The following is a 19,460-nucleotide window of genomic DNA, read 5'->3' as shown; positions in this document are numbered from 1 at the left end:
TCTCCTTCCTCTCCTCTGCCTCTTAACCCCCCCCCAACTTCCTAAATCACAGAAGATATGACTACTACCAATTTTGATGTCTTTTCTCCTTCTTAGGCTCATAGCAATTGTATGACTTCTCCAACATCACGTAGCTAATTAAAGGTAGAACCAGGAGAAGTACCCATATCTCTCGACTTTTACTCTATGTATATATTTTTTTACAGTATATTTCCCTGTTTCAAATTTATTAAGCATTAACTACTAAATGATTAAAAAAACTGAGAAAAAATAATGAATTTTTTTGAAGACTCTGGAATTCACTTAACTTCATGAAAAAGCATACAAACTCTGACTTATTGGTGAGAGAAAGCACATGGTAACATAGCTGCAATTTTTGCAGCTCAAGCAAATACTTGACAAGTGGCATCAAGTATGTGCTCAATTAAAGGGGTAAGTGGAGTAGTCACACATGCAAAAAAAACTGCCCTGCTCTGTGGGGCATCTGAGAGTGGCCTGGGGAAGCCAGGGAGACATAGAAGAATGGAAAAAAAATCCTCCTACTCCTCCATGATGGTAACCTCTTATATTAGGTAGTTCTTCTTGCTGACTAGGTTGAATGTTGTTTCCACACTGCTCTTGTGGTTCAGTTGTTTCAGTCCTGTCCTTCTCCAGCTCATTTTATAGATAAGGAAACTCAGTCAAATAGGGTTAAGTGAGCTGCTAGTTAAGTGTTGGAGGTCAGATTTCAACTCAGAAAGATGAGTCTTCCTGACTTCAGGTCCATCATTAAATTATCCAGTTTGCCACCTGCTTACCCTTTCTGTATTGCTAAAGGACATCAAGTGATTTTAATGCCCTAGGGTATAATGCCTCCATCATCTCATAATAGTTATGCATTGGTATTCTAGATAGCAAATCTTCCAAATTGAGTCCTACAATGACTATTAATGCTTTATTTAGGAGAATGATAATTCTATATGCCTCCTAAAGTCACCCCTAATAGAATAAAAAGGGATGACTGCCCTAAGAAGTCTATATTGGGGAGGAAAATGGCACTAATAGCTGGTACTAAAAAAGGAACTTCAGTACTTATACATTCAATCAAACTCCCCAAATGCCCTTTCTCCTCCCCCAAAACATTTAGCTTATTCATTGTTCATTCATTCAACTACAATACTCACATTTTGTATTACTCACTAATAATCAGCACAGTATTCTGCACACAGAAGATATATAATAAATGCTTGTCAAATAGATGACTACCCAATAATCATGCCCTCAATTCTAAGTGTTTATTTGCACACAATTCAGATTACATATCTAGATATGTTAATGTATGCTACTAAGCTTTGTGAAGTTTGGGCGGGTGTCTTAGTCATTTCTGTACCCCCTCAATCTTCTTAAACTTAGCACAGTACTCAGTAAATGGCTGACAAATGAATGAATTATTTTAGATAGATATTATTTTAGGGGCTGTGCATATTAATATAAACACATAATCCTGTACCCTGTCACTTTAAGTATCCCCCCTTTTTTCCCTTCATTCCTTTCTCTCTCCCACCCCAGAGACAGCTACTATTAAATACAAATATGTGTGTGTGTATGTAAAACCACTCTAGATGGACTTCTGTTTATTTGTTCTTTCTCTGGATGCAGATAGCATCTTCCTTTTTATGTCCTTCATAGTTAATTTGAGTATTTATATTTAAATAATAGCTTTTTATTTTCAAAATATATGCAAAGATAGTTTTCAATATTCACCCTTGCCAAACCTTGTGTTCCAATTTTTTTCCCTCCCTTCTTCCCACCACTCCCCTAGACATATGTTAAATATGTATAATTCTTCTACACATTTTCCAAATTTATCAAGCTGCGCAAGAAAAATCAGATCAAAAAGGAGAAAAAAAATGAGAAAGAAAACAAAAAGCAAGCAAACAACAAAAAAAGTGAAAATACTATGTTGTGATCCACATTCAGTCCCCACAATTCTCTCTCTGGGTACAGATGGCTCTCCATCACAAGTATATTGGAGTTGGTGTGAATCATCTCATTGTTGAAAAAGAGCTGCATCCAGCAGAATTAATCATCACATAAACTTGTTGTTGCTGGATACAATGTTCTCTCAGTTCTACTCCACTTCACTTAGCACCAATTCATGTAAGCTTCAATTTGAGTATTTATAATAATCAAAATGAGTTAGTCACTTAAAGTTATTATCAAACTGCCCATATAAGTCTTTGGGTTTTACTAAGTACAGAGGCATCAAACCTTTTTTGGGGGGCAAGTTAATAGAAAAGCATTTACTGAGTGACTAGTCTAAGTAGAGGACTAGATACTTTCCCCTTCTGCCATCCCCACTAAAGACAGAGTGAACATTTTTTATTTATTTTTAATCAGACAGAGATCATTAAGGGAGACAGAAAGTTAAGGATCACTTCTTTTATAACTCATATGTAATATCCAAGTAGACCCTGAATAAACTGGCTCTCCTTCTTGCTTTTGCTTCCTTTCCTTCTTGATTTCCTTCAATATAAACAAAAATGAATAAATGATATAACATAGAATTAAAGCAGATTGGAGGTCAGGGTGAGGAATGGATAGAACAAGAAGGGAGGAGAAGAATAGTGGTACCTTTGATGGAAATCTAGAGGTTTGGAGGAGAATTGGGTCTATAGAGAAAGAAAATAAGTTTTGTGTTGGACACATTAATCTTGAGATCAATCTTGACTCTGAGATAGTCAGTTTGAAATGTTCAACAGGCATTTAATAATAAGGGATTAAAACTCAGCAGAGAAAATGTCTTGTATCAATATGGTGAAATACTGGGCAAAAGGGGGCTAAAAGATTGTCTAAAGAGAAGTAAATGAGCCCAAATCAGAAACAGAGAAGGTCTGGTTCTGGAGTGTCCTCTACCCTTGTATTTACATTCTGGGAGAGCTAGGGAGGCTCAGTCTACAAAAAGAAAAAACAAACAAACAAAGGAGAAAGTATTAAATTAAACCTATTCATGAACAAAAACTTGAAAGGCGTTATGTGCTATTTGGAGTTATTTCCTTTTCTGTGGTCAGCTGGGAATAAGGAAACAAAGACATAGAGAGAAGATTGGTAGCATTTAGGAACCTAAAGGGACAGACTTTATTGACCTGGACTGTTTTGTGGAAAAAGAGAGAACCTTAAAGAATACATGAGAGAAAAGAGCTCCTTGATAAGAAGTGTGTGAGTAGTGGGATTTGCAATACACCTCTGAAATTCTGCTTTCAAGTAGCAGGAAGAGCAAGCTACTCCAAACATATATATTTCACCTTATTCTCACAAATTTGTACTGAAATCTATTGTGCATGTTCTGAATGTTCTGATAACTTCTCAGTGTGTGTATAAGACTTTGAACGTTGAAGCACAATTAATTGTACTAGTCTTTGTGTTTCTGTGAGTTTACACCTATGTTAAACCTTCAAGAATTTAAGGAATTGACCTGCATTATCATTGGCAAAGGGAAGAAACTCCTTCTAAAAATGCAACTAGGCACATTCTCAGTAACTTAAAGTCCTGCAGAGTTATCTAAAGGTAAATGAATTACTCAGAGACATGCAGTCAGAGGTAGACAAATTCTGTTGTCTTGATAGTTGGCTTTCTATCTACCGTGCTACAATATCTATCTGACCTTAAATTACATACATGGGCATGCATACATATAAACACATGTACACATGTGTACACACATATGGATTAATTTTAATATTGAATATTTAATGTTGTTTCATTGTTAGACATCACAGGCTACTTAGTTTTTCAAATGAGTTAGATGAAATGTCATCTTAAAACTTATGTTTCCTCTATTAAAACATAGTTTCAGGTTTCATTAATTTTAAAAGCTTAAAAGAAACGTCTAATTGTCTGTGATAGGCAAATTACTGACATAATTACACTTACAGCTAAGTGCAGGGGGCTCTTTGTGGCACTGGAGTCTGATTCCTCAAAACTGTTGTTGGTTCTTTCCAAAAGCTGCAGAGACAGAAAGAGAAGAGTGGCCCATTAATCTTCCCATTAACATAAAATTCTATTTCCTGAATGTTAACATTGGTGTAGAGAAGGAAAAGAGCTTCAAAAAATTAAGTAATGCTTCATCTTGTTTGAGGCTGGAGAAATTCAGTGAAACTTCCCCTAAAATGAAAACTTTAAAGACATTAGAATGGAAAGTGAATATAAGCTACTCGAGAGCAGAGATAGTTTCATTTTTCCTCAACACAGTGACTTTTGTGTGTGTGTAAATAGCATTTTATTTTTTTCAATTACATGTAAAGATAGTTTTCAACATTCATTTTTTATAAGGCTTTGAGTTCCGAGTTTTTCTCCCTCCCTCCTTTTTTTTTCTTCCCTAACACAGCAAGCAATCTGATACAGGTTATACATGTGCAATCATATTAAACATATTTTTACATTAGTCACGATGTGAAAGAAGATATGGAACAAAAGAAAAAAAACACAAAGAACCCCCCACCAAAAAAAAATAAGCAAAAAACAATATACAGTCTATTAGTTCTTTCTGTGAATCATGAATCTTTTGGAACTGTCTTGGATCACTGTATGGCTAGGAATACCAAGTCCAGCATAGCTGATTATCACCCAATTTTAGCATAATACCTTGAACATGGTAGGTACATAATAAGTACTTGCTGAATTGAATTTAAGCTTACTTATCTTATCAAGGATCAATATCTCCAATTCAAAAAAGACTGTCTTTTAAACACAAACCAACACATTCACTTAGCTTTCTATTATGATATACAGCAATCAACAACCTAAAATATCAATGTTGAGTTTAAAAGGACTTTAATGAACTTTGGACAAAGCACAATAATGAAAGAATAATGATTGTCATTTGCACCTAGAGCAGACCTTTCAAACTTATGTAAAATTAGCAACTAAAATGATCATTTTAAAAATTGAGAAAAATACAATAGATATAATCACAATAACAGCACTGGAACATTGATAAGTCTTATTGTGTTGTGGTTTTCTTTCTTTTTTGACTGAATGAATGCCTTCAAACAGAATCTGGAACTTCTAACTATCTTGGATTTCTTAATATAACGAGAATACATTTAATTTTAGCTTGGTCACAGATACCTTTGGAAAAACTCTCATAAACATTTGAAATGAGCCTGGCCTCTGATAGAATTCAGGGACAGCTGTTCTTCTGTCTTGTTTTTTTGCAGCATTATCACCTGCAAGGCTTCCGGGAATTGACCTTGTTGTACCAACCCAAATCCTGTCCTAGCTTGAACTTTTTAATCAAAGGAAAACAGAATCACTTTATCTACCATCATAAACATGATGAACAAGGACAAGAATACAATATACTGTTTATAGCAACATTCCAGGCATGTTTCCAGAAGATTTATTTTTTAATAGAGTCCTTTCACCCTACAAATAAATACTTTGATCATTCTTTGTCAGAGTCAAAGTTCTTTAGAAACACTTAGCATTCTTTTTTTTTTTTTTGAAGAGTTGTGTGTGTGTGTGTGTGTGTGTGTGTGTGTGTATGATGGAATTGCAGGAGAACCTTACAATAAAACACAGTTCAATGTACAAAGGTTCTTAGAATAGAGTCCTGAAAGAATACTGTCTGTGTTTGCTTTGGAAGTTCTCTGGTTCCCTACAGTTATCAAATAAGGCTTACAAAGGGTTCATCCCTCCCTGGGGCAAGGCGGGATGGAAGAAATAATAGATCCTTCTCAGCTGAGTCAAAGGTGTCCTAGCTTCTCTGCCTTTGTTCCTAAGCTAGGGATCATTGTATTTCACCACCATGGGGTCTCAATAACTCGACTATAAGAGAAAATCAAAATGTCATTCTCTCTTCATTCACTTTCTTCCAAGTGATAAACTTCCCAGATGAGGGTTTAAAGAACTAGATGTTATCTCACTTGGTAAAAAGTCAATTGCAAATTCAAACTACTTAGTCAGAGGCAGCTAGATAGTGCAATGGATAGAGTACTAAACTTGGAGTCAGAAAGGTCTACAATCAAATCTGCCTCAGCTGTGTGACCCTAGGAAAGTTGCTTACCGCCTGTTCACCTTAGTTTTTTCATCTATAAAATAGAACTAATAATCACACCAGCCTCTCAGAGTTTTTGTGAGAGGAAAGTAAGATCATTAAAAGAGCTTTGCAAATCTTATATTAATCATATTATGTATATACATACACACCCATATAGAAATATTTATATGCTTACATATATATGGATATATATATATATACACAACATGAAAATATCCCTTCTCTTCCACCATTTTCCCTCCCTTGTAATTGAATTTGTCTCAATTACTTTTATTGGTTTAAAAATCATAAATTGTAAAGATTTGTAAAGGTGGGAGGTAATGAGGTGGGATCTATTTTATGTTCCCTTAAGACTTCAAATTTAAGGGTTAAATATCTTTTAAAAGTTCAGGGGAAATATGAATCATCATTTGGGTTACTGTTGCCCCTGTTCTTTTCTTCTTCTGCATCACTATCACGCAAACCTAAAAAAGGTTTGGGGGTTTGGGGGAGAGGTTAGATTTTTCCAGGATGGGGGGATATTGCATAGAGGGTTCTTGTGGATCCTAGATCATTTTAGGAACCTACTATTTACCTTAAAGACAATAGATTCTTGTACCTGCTATTCTACCAGAAATCTTTCTCTATCCCTTTTTATTCTACGTGGTTCCCTTTCCTCTTAGCCACAGTTAATTAGTGCTTTCTGCAAATACTGTCTTCCCATAGCATTCTGGGAGATATAGTCTTTTCTTGTCAAAGTCATCTCTACTATGTTGTTCTCTGGTTAAAGAATCTATTGTCCCTGTAATCGAAACTAGTACACATGTACAGGTTTTAGGTATGTATTACACAAAATTCATTAAATTACAGTTACTTACAATTTAACATATACATATATATGGATCACATGCTAGAATATATTGCATAGCAATATGTAGTATGATTGCATATAGAACAACTTATAATACATTCTCTGCTCTGAGCCCTTGACTTTCTCAAAATTAGTACAACTCCTTGGGCTAACATGCACAGCCTAACTACATGAGAAACTATCTTGCCCAGGAACATACAAAGTTAGTTTGAATATTGATTATGTTGTCCAGGTACTTCTGAGGCAATGTCCTTGTCATTTCTGCATTCTCAATCTCAGTACACTTTGTAGTTACATTATAATCCTCAAATCTGTGTCTGTCAGAGACTTGTTCATCTATACAACTTAATTAAGTTGGTACAACTTCCACAGATGTCATATGGCTCCAAAAGCCTCAAGGACTTCTGTTCAGCAATATATTATCTTTGTCTTCCTGCCGAGTCTAGAATCACAAATTCTATTTTGGTTTAGGAACCTTCCACTGCTTGCCCTAAAAGACACCTCTTTCTCTTGAGAAACTTCTCTTGAAAACTTCTCTTCCCCCTTTTCTTTTCTTATTTTTTTGAGGATAGATAGGGGAAGGGAGTGCTTTCTCCATTATCTAAAGCATCACAGGAAATGTATTTTCCTAATAGTATCATTTCTACTAGAACTATAACAAGAAATTTCATGTCTACAATGCTATCAGATTGAAAAGTGCTTTCCTCACCACAAATCCCTAAGGATTATAGACACAAAGCTGAAAGGAACCAAAGAGGCCATTTAGTCAGGATCTTTTATTTTATAGAGATGGAAAGTGAGGCCCTGGGAAATTGTGTTATTTGTCCAAGGTTTCCTACTTGTTATCAGTGGAAGAATTTGAAGATGGCAAACTTCTCTCACTCATTATAACTATAGAATCCTCTGACTCAAAGTTTTTCCCACTATAATGTTCTTCATCCTAGTTCAACTTGTTTACGCTCTCAATAAAATATTGGGCTCTGACACTCAAGTACAAGACAAACTTGAGAGACACACAGAAAGACAGAGATGGAGACAGAGAGACAGAGACAGAGAGGAGACAGAGAGAGACACAGAGAGGGAGAAAGGGAGACAGAGATAGACAGAGAGAACTGAGATAGAGAGTGAGAAAGACAGAGAGAAACAGAGAGATAATAATTAGAGTACTGAAAAGTAAAATTTATAAAGAAAAGTAAAAAAGTCAGATTATTTATTTTGGAGAAGTAAAGATTGAGAGGAACCTTAAGAAGCTTTAGGGCTACAAAAAATTGGATGCAGACTAGAGTCTTTGGAAAGTTGGCAGCAAGGCTTGGAATTCTCTTTCACATTCCACATTGCAGTGTTTAAGAATGAAATACCATTCAGGCAGGAACCCTACACCTTGTAATCCAACTCATCATCCAGTGCTATAGTGAGGGGCCTGCATCTTTTTAGAAGCCTGATAGGTTCTGGCTCAAACTCACCTCTAATTCAGTGTGAGGCTGGGTCCAGAAGGGAGAAGAGGGGAAAGGAAAGAAGGAAAAAGGGAAAAAGAGAGTTAAGCTTGGAGTCAGGAAGAAGTTTTGTAGTCTTGTGACCATGGACAAGTCCTTTAGTATCTCTTTCTGAATCTAAGTTTCCTAATTTCTAAAAGAGGGATCATAAGACTTATGGTACCTACTTCAAAGGTTTGTCATGAAGGTCAAATTAAGGAACTCACATATGGGAGGTATTTGGTGAACTTCTCTCACTCATTATAATTGTAGTCCCAGCTTTAACTTTTCCCTTGAGCCCAGACTTATACAAAACATCACCTACATTTGTTACCAAAAACCTCAAATTTAACATGTCCAAAAATAGCTTTTCCCCTTAAATCTTAAATTATTTTTCCTTTTGACTTTATTGTTTTTGTCTATGGCATTAGAATTCAAACCTTCTTCCAACTCTGAAATTTTGGTGCTATTTTGCCTCTTTTCTGTCCCTTCTTTTTTAGATCTACATGGTGATTATCCATGATATCCGTGATCAGCAATATATTACTTGCATCAGAATCCTCCTCTCTATTCTCACTCCCACGGTTCTAATACAAGTTCTTATTACTATCTGGCTTCCTAAACAGATTTCCTCATATTTACCATGAGGAGTAATAGATTTTTAAGCATGGAAACATAGAAGTGACTTGCCCAGATCTGTGCATAAGACAGGTTTGTTAGGGATGGACTGAAATAGGGAAGCAGTAGACATGGGAAAACCTGTTTAGGAGATAGATATTGAAGTTGAACTGATAACCTATTGAAGAATGCTAGCCTTTTCAGACTCAGAAATCATGCTCTCTTCTCCTTAAACTATCCCTTAAATCTTACACAATTTCATGTTTGTTTGGGGAACCAACAAATTCAAAATTGTGTTAGACTCAGTTCTTCATTCTCCATCCCCATTCACATTCAAACAGTTGTCAAGCCTGGTCAGTTCTATCTTGGAAACAGCTCTTCATCCCTAGCTTTTATTTCACACATCCAGGATCTTAGTTCCGACCCTTATCATCTCTTATCTGAACTATAATAATAGTTTCCCTAAATTGGATCCTTGGTCTCTCCTTTCTCCATCCCATCTTCCTAACAATTGCCCAAATAAGCTTCTTAGTTTGATCAAGCCATTCCCCTGATTAAGAAATTTCAATTGTTTTCCATTGCCTCTACTTCCTGGACTTTGCCACCATCCCTCAGCTGCTACCTTGCCATGGAACTTCCCATAGCTCCTGGGGTCTCCTCACCCTAGAACATCCCTGTGGCAGGCAGGTCCCCTTCTCATATTGTTGAATTCCTCCTGGGGCACTGATTCTGCAGAGAGGTCCAGGCTAGTCAACCTTCATTCCCTTATGGCACATGCTTTTGACTTTCTAGACTTAGACACCATGATTCTCTGGGGCTTGGTTTTACTCCAACTCTACCCCATTTTCAACTCTCCTTTCTGCGTTGTTTTTTTCCATGAGAATGTAAGCTCTTCAATGGTAGGGACTATTTTTTAAATTTATATTTGTATACCTAGTACTTAGCACAATGCTAGTATATATCTAATCAATGATAATTTCCCGGCTTTCCCTCTAAGATAATATTCAAGTATAAACAAGATACCAAAAATTCTCAGTTTGCTATTTCAAATCTTTCACAACCTGCCTTCTGCTTCTTTTTACAGACACCTTTTATCTGGCTATATTTTCCAGTCAAACTGGGTTTTGTTTTTGTTTTTTGTTTTTTTTTTTCTGTTTCTCAGAATTGATATTTCTTCTCCTGCTTCAATGTCTTTTTATGGGCTCTCCCACAGCCCTGGGATATAGTCATTCCTTACCTGACTTCAGAATCCTTAGTTTCTTTCACTGTTTAATTCAGATGTTCTTACAGCAAGATGTCTTTCTCAATCACTCAAGTTGTAAGTGCTCTTTCTCTTCTCATATTATCTTGCACTTATTTGTTTAATTTCCTTATTACAATTTAAATTCCCTGAGGGTAGGGACTGTTTTTTGTTCTCTGCCTTTGTATCCCCAGGGCCTCATCTGATGCTTTTAACTCAGTAGATGCTTAATATTTGCTAAATTCAATTCATCCTTAGTTTAATAAAGCACAAAAATAAGTATGAATTAATTGTGTAGTGTGACAATTATTAAATCTTGTTCAAATGATTCCTGAGTTAAAATTAATTCAGTTTGCTGGGACAAAATAGTCATTTCTAGAGTTTTGGAATAGATATTGTGGTTAGTGGAATAGTGAATTGATTAAGAAGATGTAAAAAGACTGGCTTGCTATGCAGGGTTCATCAATTCTGTAGTGAACCTGGTGAGCATGGTTTCATGCTTCTCTCCATCTCCACAAAAAACTCCTTCCAAGGCCAAGACATCTAAAGCCTTTGTAAATGAGCTGAATGTAAACTGCAGAAGGAATGGGATTTAAAATTTTTAAGTGACTAGGAGAAAAGGAGGTATATGGTAGAAGTAATACAAAATTGGGGATTGCTAAAGCATGACCAATACCAGGACAAAGAGGCAAGAGACTTGAGTGTGAAGGACTGTACAAAGTTAAAGTGGTCCCTCAAGGGGTCAAGGGAAGGAAGGAAGAAGAGTGTACTTAGTGCAAGGCTGGTGGCTTGGGAAAGAACTGAGGGATGCAAAGAGATCATAAAGAAGGGAAAGGGACCTGTATGTGCACAAATGTTTGTGGCAGCTCTGTTTGTAGTGGCTAGAAACTGGAAACTGAGTGGATGCCCATCAGTTGGAGAATGGCTGAATAAATTGTGGTATATGAATATTATGGAATATTATTGTTCTGTAAGAAATGACCAACAGGATGATTTCAGAAAGGCCTAGAGAGACTTACACGAACTGATGCTGAGTGAAATGAGCAGGACCAGGAGATCATTATATACTTCAACAACAATACTATATGATGACCAGTTCTGATGGACCTGGCCATCCTCAGCAATGAGATCAACCAAATCATTTCCAATGGAGCAGTAATGAACTGAACCAGCTACGCCCAGAGAAAGAACTCTGGGAGATGACTAAAAACCATTACATTGAATTCCCAATCCCTATATTTATGCCCACCTGCATTTTTTATTTCCTTCACAAGCTAATTGTACAATATTTCAGAGTCTGATTCTTTTTGTACAGCAAAATAACGGTTTGGTCATGTATACTTATTGTGTATCTAATTTATATTTTAATATATTTAACATCTACTGGTCATCCTGCCATCTAGGGGAGGGGGTGGAGGGGTAAGAGGTGAAAAATTGGAACAAGAGGTTGGCAATTGTTAATGCTGTAAAGTTACCCATACATATAACCTGTAAATAAAAGGCTATTAAATTAAAAAAAAAAAAGAACTGAGGGATGGTGGGATTAGACTAAGTCATGAGGAGGACGAAGAAGGGATGGTAAGACAGATAGGAACATGATGATAAAAGATTATGAGATAAAATAATTTCAGAGTGACTAAATATGGAAGTGTGTAAGGAAGGGAACACAGTGACAAAAATGAAAGACTCTTTATCCTCAAGAAGTTTTCATTCTATCATCAGGAAAGAAAATAATCACATAAATAAGGAAGCACAAAAGAAGTTCACAGTTAGTTTTTTGAGAGAAGAACACTAGCAGCTGAGGGAAATCTGAAACACTTCATGTAGAAAGTGTCTCAAACAGAATTTTGAAGAAAACAAGGAATTCTAGAAGGCAGAAATGAGAATGCATTTCAAGCTAAGGGATAGCTACTGAAAAGGGATAGCTGTAGGGAATAAAATTTTTGTATTAAGGAACAGCAAGAAGGTCAGTTTGGCTGAATCATAGATTATGAGAAGGGAAGTAATTAAGGTATACTAATTACAAGATCTGACACAAACTGAATAGCAAAGTAACACTATGACATTGACTCTGATGACAGCAATTTCTAATAGCCCTGGAAAAAATAGCAGAACAGTGGCAAAAGAACCTTCTTTCTTAATTATGTGTTTGAAGGACTGTGTTTAAAAATGAAAAGACAACAGTCCTCAGAACTAGAATGAAAACAAACGCATTATATGTCTTTACTGAGATGATACTGTTAAGGCTGTGCTTGCCCAATTTTAAGACCTTTACATGGGCAATGATCCATTCCTTAGGCAGAATGTGCTGGACTTGGTAAGCCTGCTGGAGTACAACATCAGAGACATCATTGGGCAATGTGATCAGATTTCATGGATGTCATGAAATGGTGTCAGAAGTGCTCTGCAGGGATATGACACGTAAGGTTAATGATGAGCATGAGAGAGAAATGAAAATGCTGGCTGCCAACTTAATTCTGTCAACACAGAAAGGGTCAAGACTCTCCCCACTGTTGTGCCATTACATGTTGGTTACTAATAGCCATCATGATATGAGCAGCAAGAGCACAATTCATACACAAATCATCCAAATGATTTTGTCTTAGTTGTATGCATTTCCTGACTTTTCAGGGTTACCAGGCTAAAATGCAGTCCTGAAGGCCACAGGATGACTTTACGGAGAGTCTGACAAAATTTTCTGTAAAGCTCCCTCAAAAAACATGTGAGATTTTCAAGGGCTGATTATACATACAACATTTTCCTAATACTGGAACACTTTTAAATGTGGTATATGCCATTAAAAATAATTTTCTTGCTTCTACTTCTCAGCAAGTAAGGATGAATCAGCTTTATGCTCTTAAAGAAAAATGTTTTCAATGTTACAACATCACAAGGAAGAAAAGCAAACTGATAAAAGATAATGGAGCTGATGTATTATTTTCTGGGCTGAGTGGTAACTTCCCTGTGACTGCATGTGTTTAAGCTGATGCAAGATGACAATTTACCAGGGATGCTGCTACAGAGATCCCTTTTACTTGGTGGGAGGTTGGAAGAATATCTTTCTAAAATATCTTACAATACTTTCTATGATTCTGTCAAAGGTACTTTTGAAAGGAAACAATGTGCTACTATGGAAACAGCACTTGATATAAAAGCTGAGAAATTGGGTGTGAATATTAGTTCATTTCAACTCAATAAGTCTTGGTTTTCTTATCTATAAAATAAGGGAGCTGGACCAGATGATTTAAGGTTCTTTTTTGGCTTATCCACTCATGATACTAAATTTAACAACAACCACAAAAACCAAGCATCACTTCAATAGGAATACTTCACACCTATCAAGAAGTCTATTGAGATAACAAGACTGAAATACAGGGATCATAACCTTCAGTGTTTTAAGAAGAAAATAATTTAAATAAGTAAATGATTACTTTAAATTATAAAACATTGAGAGGCAGTTTAGCCTAGTGGAAGTAAGCTGACCTTGGCAGCCTGCCAAATCCCATCTTGAACATATACTAGTTTTGTTTTTCTGGGCAAATCACTGGATCCCTCAGCACCCCCAAGAAACTTTTCATTGCAAAACAATTGTCAAGCGATATTGGAAAAAGTTCTTCATCACCACACCAAAGAAATAGACCAAAAACAAACAAATGACACCAAAAAATCATGACTATTAAAATTAGAATGACTAGTTCCATAAGTTAATTTGTTGAAACAGTTGAAAAGGATTATTTCAGAAGCCACTTAAAATTTTTAAAAAAAAGAATTAAGCTTTAAAAAAATCATTATGCATTTTTATTACACGAGCTTATTTTGCATTCATTATTTAATATGTGACTGTAACATTTTGTCTAATGTCATCTTTAGCAATCATTGCGAAAACATCTGAGCATACCAAAAGTGTTCACTGTGACTGCTAGTGACAGAAATCTTTAGTTTTAGTCTCAAAGGTGCTTCCAAAACATCCACATAGGAAGGGATGATAGATGTCATCGCTCTTGGCTTTAGCAATATTAAATTGAAATTTCAGTACAACAAAAACAAAAAATTGGACATCTCTATTTAAAATTTCAAGTGTGGGATCATAATTTCACATCCATTGCTACTTACCTCCTGAGTTTTCCAGAATATTTCAAAGGCAGAAAGTACACTTGAATAATTTTCTCTAACCAAAAAATATCCAAAACAATTTTCCTATGGTCTCTTCCAAAAATAATAGTACTCACTATTTCTTTAATGTGACGGTTCAGGACTGTGTGGATCTTTTGAAATTAATGTAACATAATATATTTGCATTATTGATAATTCAATTCTATATTGTATTATGTCCCATTTTCTTAATTCTGAATTACTTAAATCTAATTACATTTAATTTTGGAAATATATATTTCATATTGAAATGTTCACTAATATCTAGAAGATTGCTATCAGTTTTAATCTTTGGTTTAAAAATTAAAGATCAGTGGTTTCATTTAAGATTTTTCAATAATGAATATTAATGATTCAGAAGAGCTTTTCTATTTTTATTTTAGACTAATCTACCAGCCCTGGAGGAATAGCATGCAAAGAAGGCTATTTTGATAGTAGGGTGACGAGGGAGAGATGTCAGTTTGGAGACCAGCATCTACTTTAGTTAGAACTATATTGATGATTATAGTATAACAATAATTTCTATAGTACTTTAAGGTTTTCAAAGTGCTTTTAGATATATGGACCAGAGATCTGGGTCTCCAAACCTCAGTCTTTCAGAAGCTATGTTTTCAGCCCATAGGAAAGTTAATTCATTCATCTTTGGCACTGGCTCTAGAGCCCAACCCAGTTGATTGGTGCCTAATTATATGTAAACTGGACCACTTTACCTGTCATATCTACTATTGACCCTATACTTCATCTCACTGTCTGCCTGACCTAGTGTAGGTATTTCTCCCTACTGAACCTTGCCAGAATTCAAACTTTCTTTCCTGGTTATCACTTTCCTATGAAGGAGTGTTGTTATCTAACTTCTTAAGTAAGAAGTATGTTATCTTCTTCTAGTAGAATGTAAGCTCCTATAAGTCAGGGACTGACTCTGTATCCTCATCGTTTAGCATAATACCTGGCACATAAGTTTTAAAACAGATTTTTTCTTTCATTCACTGATTTTTTGTTTGATTATATCAGACATGTAAGATAGGTTTTACAAGTACTATTATCTTTCATTTTTAAAGTGAATGTAAGTTCCTTGAAGGCAAGATATTATTATACTATAAGATTTAATATGTTTGTATTACTAGCACTTACCGTAGTACCTGACTCATAGGAAAGGCTTAATGAATGCTTCAAGAAACAAACTCAGAAAAAGTGACTTGCTTGTGGTCAGCCAAAGTCCAAGGCAAGATTTAAACCCAGATTTCTCCTGACTTTAAGTCCAATTCTCTTTCTATTACATCATATTGTCTCTCTGTGTGAGCAACAACACCCATGAGATTCATAATTTATATTCTGCTTAAGGGATCAAATAGTCCAGTATATATCACAAAGACTAAGAGACTGTTCTCTGTCATATGTCATAAAAATTATTTTAGTCAGTTTTTTAAAATAAAAAAAAATTAGTTGCTGCCTATTGAAGTTCAATGGATATCAGAGCTGGAAGGGGCCTGCAGGGTCCTCTCTATTGTCATTTTCAAGTTCAGGAAACTAAGGCCAAGAGAGATTAAGTGGCCTCAAGATTACAGGGTGAATTAAAGTGAGAGCTGGGATTAGAACTCAGATCTCTTCCACATATATCACATTAATTTCTTTATTTTAATCCATAAAGTAATAAGCATTTATTAAGAGTTAACAATGTTCCAGGGACTGTGCAAAGCACTGGGAATATTAAAAAAAAAAAAGGCAATATATTTCCTGACTGCAAAGAAGTCAGTCTTAAGGAAGAGGAAATATCTAAATAAATAAATATATACAAGATACATATGAAGATATATACATACATAAGTAACCTTAAATTTAAGAAGGGAAGGCCTCCTGTAGAAATGCTGAGTCTTGAAGGAAGTCAAGGAATACAAGAGGTACCGGTGAGGAGTAAGACAATTCTGAATGTGAGGGAATAACCATTGCTGCTGCCTCATTTAAACTGATGGACACACTTAACAACATCTTTGCAGTCCTGCTTCTATCACATATAAAACATAATTATTCTTGAGGCAGAAGCATCTAAACCCGAGTTTTTCTGAAACAGTCCAGTTTCACTTCAAAGGCATGTTTATCTAATATGAGGACTACCAACAGCCAGCTTTCTTGCCATCTGTTGCTAGCTTTTTGTTAGTTGCTCTGTCAGCACCTTCACTGAGTGTGGGAAAAGGATAGGCAAGCTGAATGCAAAATTAATTAATTCCACTATTTGCTAATAAGCCCTAATGGCAGAGTTGAAGGAGAGAGGCTGAAACTCTTGACTTAAAAAAAAAAGTTTTTCTGACGACAACAAACTGCATTTCTTCACTTGGTCTCTCTGAAGAAGGATACTCTGGGAAGAAGGTATAATTATGATATTCAAAAGAGCATTTCGCGAGTTAATTATACTTTTGAATGTAGTCCTTGTAGTTCCTGGTTACCATGTTAAAACAGCGTACATTTGCCCCTACTTTTTAAACAATGTTATAGTTACAAGATTGATATTCTGAAAAGATGCCATATAAAACATCAGTGACCATCACAGACTCAAACATGGACCAGCCTGAAGAAGATCATTTTGACAAGGCCCCTTTTCATTTAGAAAAAGAAGTGAGTCCAGACATGTCAATGTATAGAAGAAACACAGCTGTAAAGGCTGCAGAATCTCATTTCCAAAATAAGCTTGTCAAAGTTTGAGACTCAGGAAGACCTAAGTTCTACATTGGAGGCGGGTCTAGCTGTGAAAAGACACTTAACCTTTCTGTCTCATGGGGTTGGCTGATGATAGCACTTACCTCCCAAAGTTGTTTTGAAGATAAAATGAGATAATATTTGTAAAGCTTTTTTTGAAAAATTAAAGTACGATATAAAAGTTAGGGAGCCACTAGTTATCATCTCTCTGTCTTTCTGTTTCTTCTCTCTGTTTCTTTTGTCTCTCTCTGTCTCTCTCTGTCTCTCTCTCTCTCTGTCTGTCTCTGTCGCTCTCTTTCACCTTTAGCGTAAAGCCAGACTGGGTTCTAGACTTCTTAAATGAGGAACCATCCCTGAATCATGGCTCATTGAAAAAAAAATATTATATCTGGATTTTGTTAACATTTCAAATCAGAGACCACTCATTTTCACTCCTTATTGCCAGATGCAGAGAATGTCATGCTATAAATGTATATAAAGATCACACATTAGAGGTATGGGATCTGTAGACACAAATTAGATAGATATATCTAGTGCAGGAAATTTAAAAAATGATAATAGAAGCGTGAATTCTGTTTTCAATTTTTATGTTTAGGAAGCAGCAAAAGATTGAATTAAAAAAAAAAACCACATGCATTATTATCATAGGGTTTTAAGGCATGCTTTGAGAAACTGATTATTTGGCTGAAGTCCAAACCAAGATAGCATGTCCTAAACGGACTTAGCACACACCCCCAACATGCAAGTTTACTTTATTCATTTACTTACTATATCCAGTGGAATTTTGCTTCCAATCTAACAAAAAATGGCAATTAAAACAATTATACTCAGAATAGAAAACAAAATGCAATCTATTATCCCAATGTAGTTTCAAAATTTCTCAAGACTATAAATTTGCTCCAAAAATATTCAGAATAATGGAAAGTTGATATAAAACCCCCCAACAACACAGTGATATGGAAACAGTTTGAATTTCCCTTTAAAGCAGTTACTAAAACAATTTAGCTGTGTGGACAATCATAAATGCATTGCTTCTAACATTGCCCCTGATAGTTTACTCTGAATTTGTTACTTACAAGCAAATTTCTTTAGTATTAAGGAAAAATGGCAACATACTGTTATGTATCGCTTTTAAATTAGTCGTTATTTAATGCATAGAAAGGAATTTCATTTTTTCTTACAAATCAAAGCACATCTTCCCCACTTTTTATAATAGATGTAATTTTTTCTATACACTTTTCCTTTTAAAGTTATATATCTTTTTAATCAGCAAAAATCCACTTTCTCTTCTTCCAATTTTAAGTCCCACCCCTTCTGCAAATAAGAATATAATGTGAAGCCCAAGTATACAAACATATATAATCAAGCAAACAAACTCCCACATCAGCCATGTTCCTCCTTCCTCTCCCCCCCCAAAAAATCTGTTTCTTCCTACACTCAAAGTTTTTCACTTTTCAATCAGGAGACTGTTAGTATAAGTCATCATGAGATCTCTAATTCTGTGGACAATCATTATGATGATTAGAGTTCCTAATTCTTTCAAAGTTGTTTGTTTTTACAATAATGATATAATTGCAAACTGTTTTCTATCTTCTAGATACCTCACTACACCGGTTCATACAAGTCTTTACCAGTTTTTTTAAAGCCATCCCCTTCATCTTTTCTTTTTGCACAATAATATTTTATCATATTTAAATACCATAATTCATTTAGTCTTTTCCCCATTTATGAACATGCCTTCAGATTCCTATTCTTTGTAACCTCAAAAATATTTATAAATATTTTTTGTACATCCTTAGTTTGTTTTGCTTAGGATTACTCCTGCCCTTAATCTACCCTTTCTCCAATTTCTTTTTCTCTCTTCTCCCTCTTTCCCTCCAATTCTCTGCCAAATAAAATGTATTTCTGTTCCTATATATATATATATATATATATATATATATATGTGTGTGTGTGTGTGTGTGTTAACATATATTTCTACCACTACACTGGCTGAGTAGTGACACTTAAGTGACTAAGTGAGACTTCTAAATTTATTTTACCTGACTCAGAACTGAACAACTACTGAGATTACTTTAACATAGCAGCTCTTTTGGGGAGGGGGGTAGAGAGGAAGAAGGGTTTTTCCCAAATTTGTGCTCTGAGGAATTGTTTGGGATAAGGAAGACAAAACTAGCAATTAAAAATTCGGCACAATTGGTAACAGATTTTTACCTAAAATAAATTCAGGAAGTTCTTCAGATCTTCAGAGTAGAACTATGGGTTATTTACAATTAAAACCTTCATCTTCACATCATATCCCTTGACAGGAAGATGAATGACATGACAGTGAAGCCCTGTAATTTTATCTTATTTGTAGCCTTCACACAGATTCATTTTTTTCCTATAGAATAGACA

General features: G+C 35.3%; 1 protein-coding gene across 12 annotated transcripts in view; it reads right to left on the bottom strand.

Moving 5' to 3' along the window:
• ANKRD44 (ankyrin repeat domain 44) overlaps positions 1-19,460 on the bottom strand; it is a 344,653-nt gene that overhangs the window by 33,015 nt on the left and 292,178 nt on the right. For 6 of the 12 annotated variants that reach the window (XM_031960264.1, XM_031960265.1, XM_031960267.1 and 3 more), the window contains exons 17-18: positions 17,832-17,858; positions 3,913-3,984 (exon numbers count right to left, since the gene is read on the bottom strand). In XM_031960264.1, the coding sequence (XP_031816124.1) occupies positions 3,913-3,984; positions 17,832-17,858 (99 nt within the window). The remainder of the gene's footprint in view (positions 1-3,912; positions 3,985-17,831; positions 17,859-19,460) is intronic. The other 6 variants (XM_031960266.1, XM_031960270.1, XM_031960273.1 and 3 more) reach the window with 1 other exon arrangement.

This window comes from Sarcophilus harrisii, chromosome 3 (assembly GCF_902635505.1).
Source record: "Sarcophilus harrisii chromosome 3, mSarHar1.11, whole genome shotgun sequence".
Classification (NCBI taxonomy): domain Eukaryota; kingdom Metazoa; phylum Chordata; class Mammalia; order Dasyuromorphia; family Dasyuridae; genus Sarcophilus; species Sarcophilus harrisii.
Note: the sequence above shows the minus strand (reverse complement) of the source record. Positions and strands in the feature narration are given on the sequence as shown.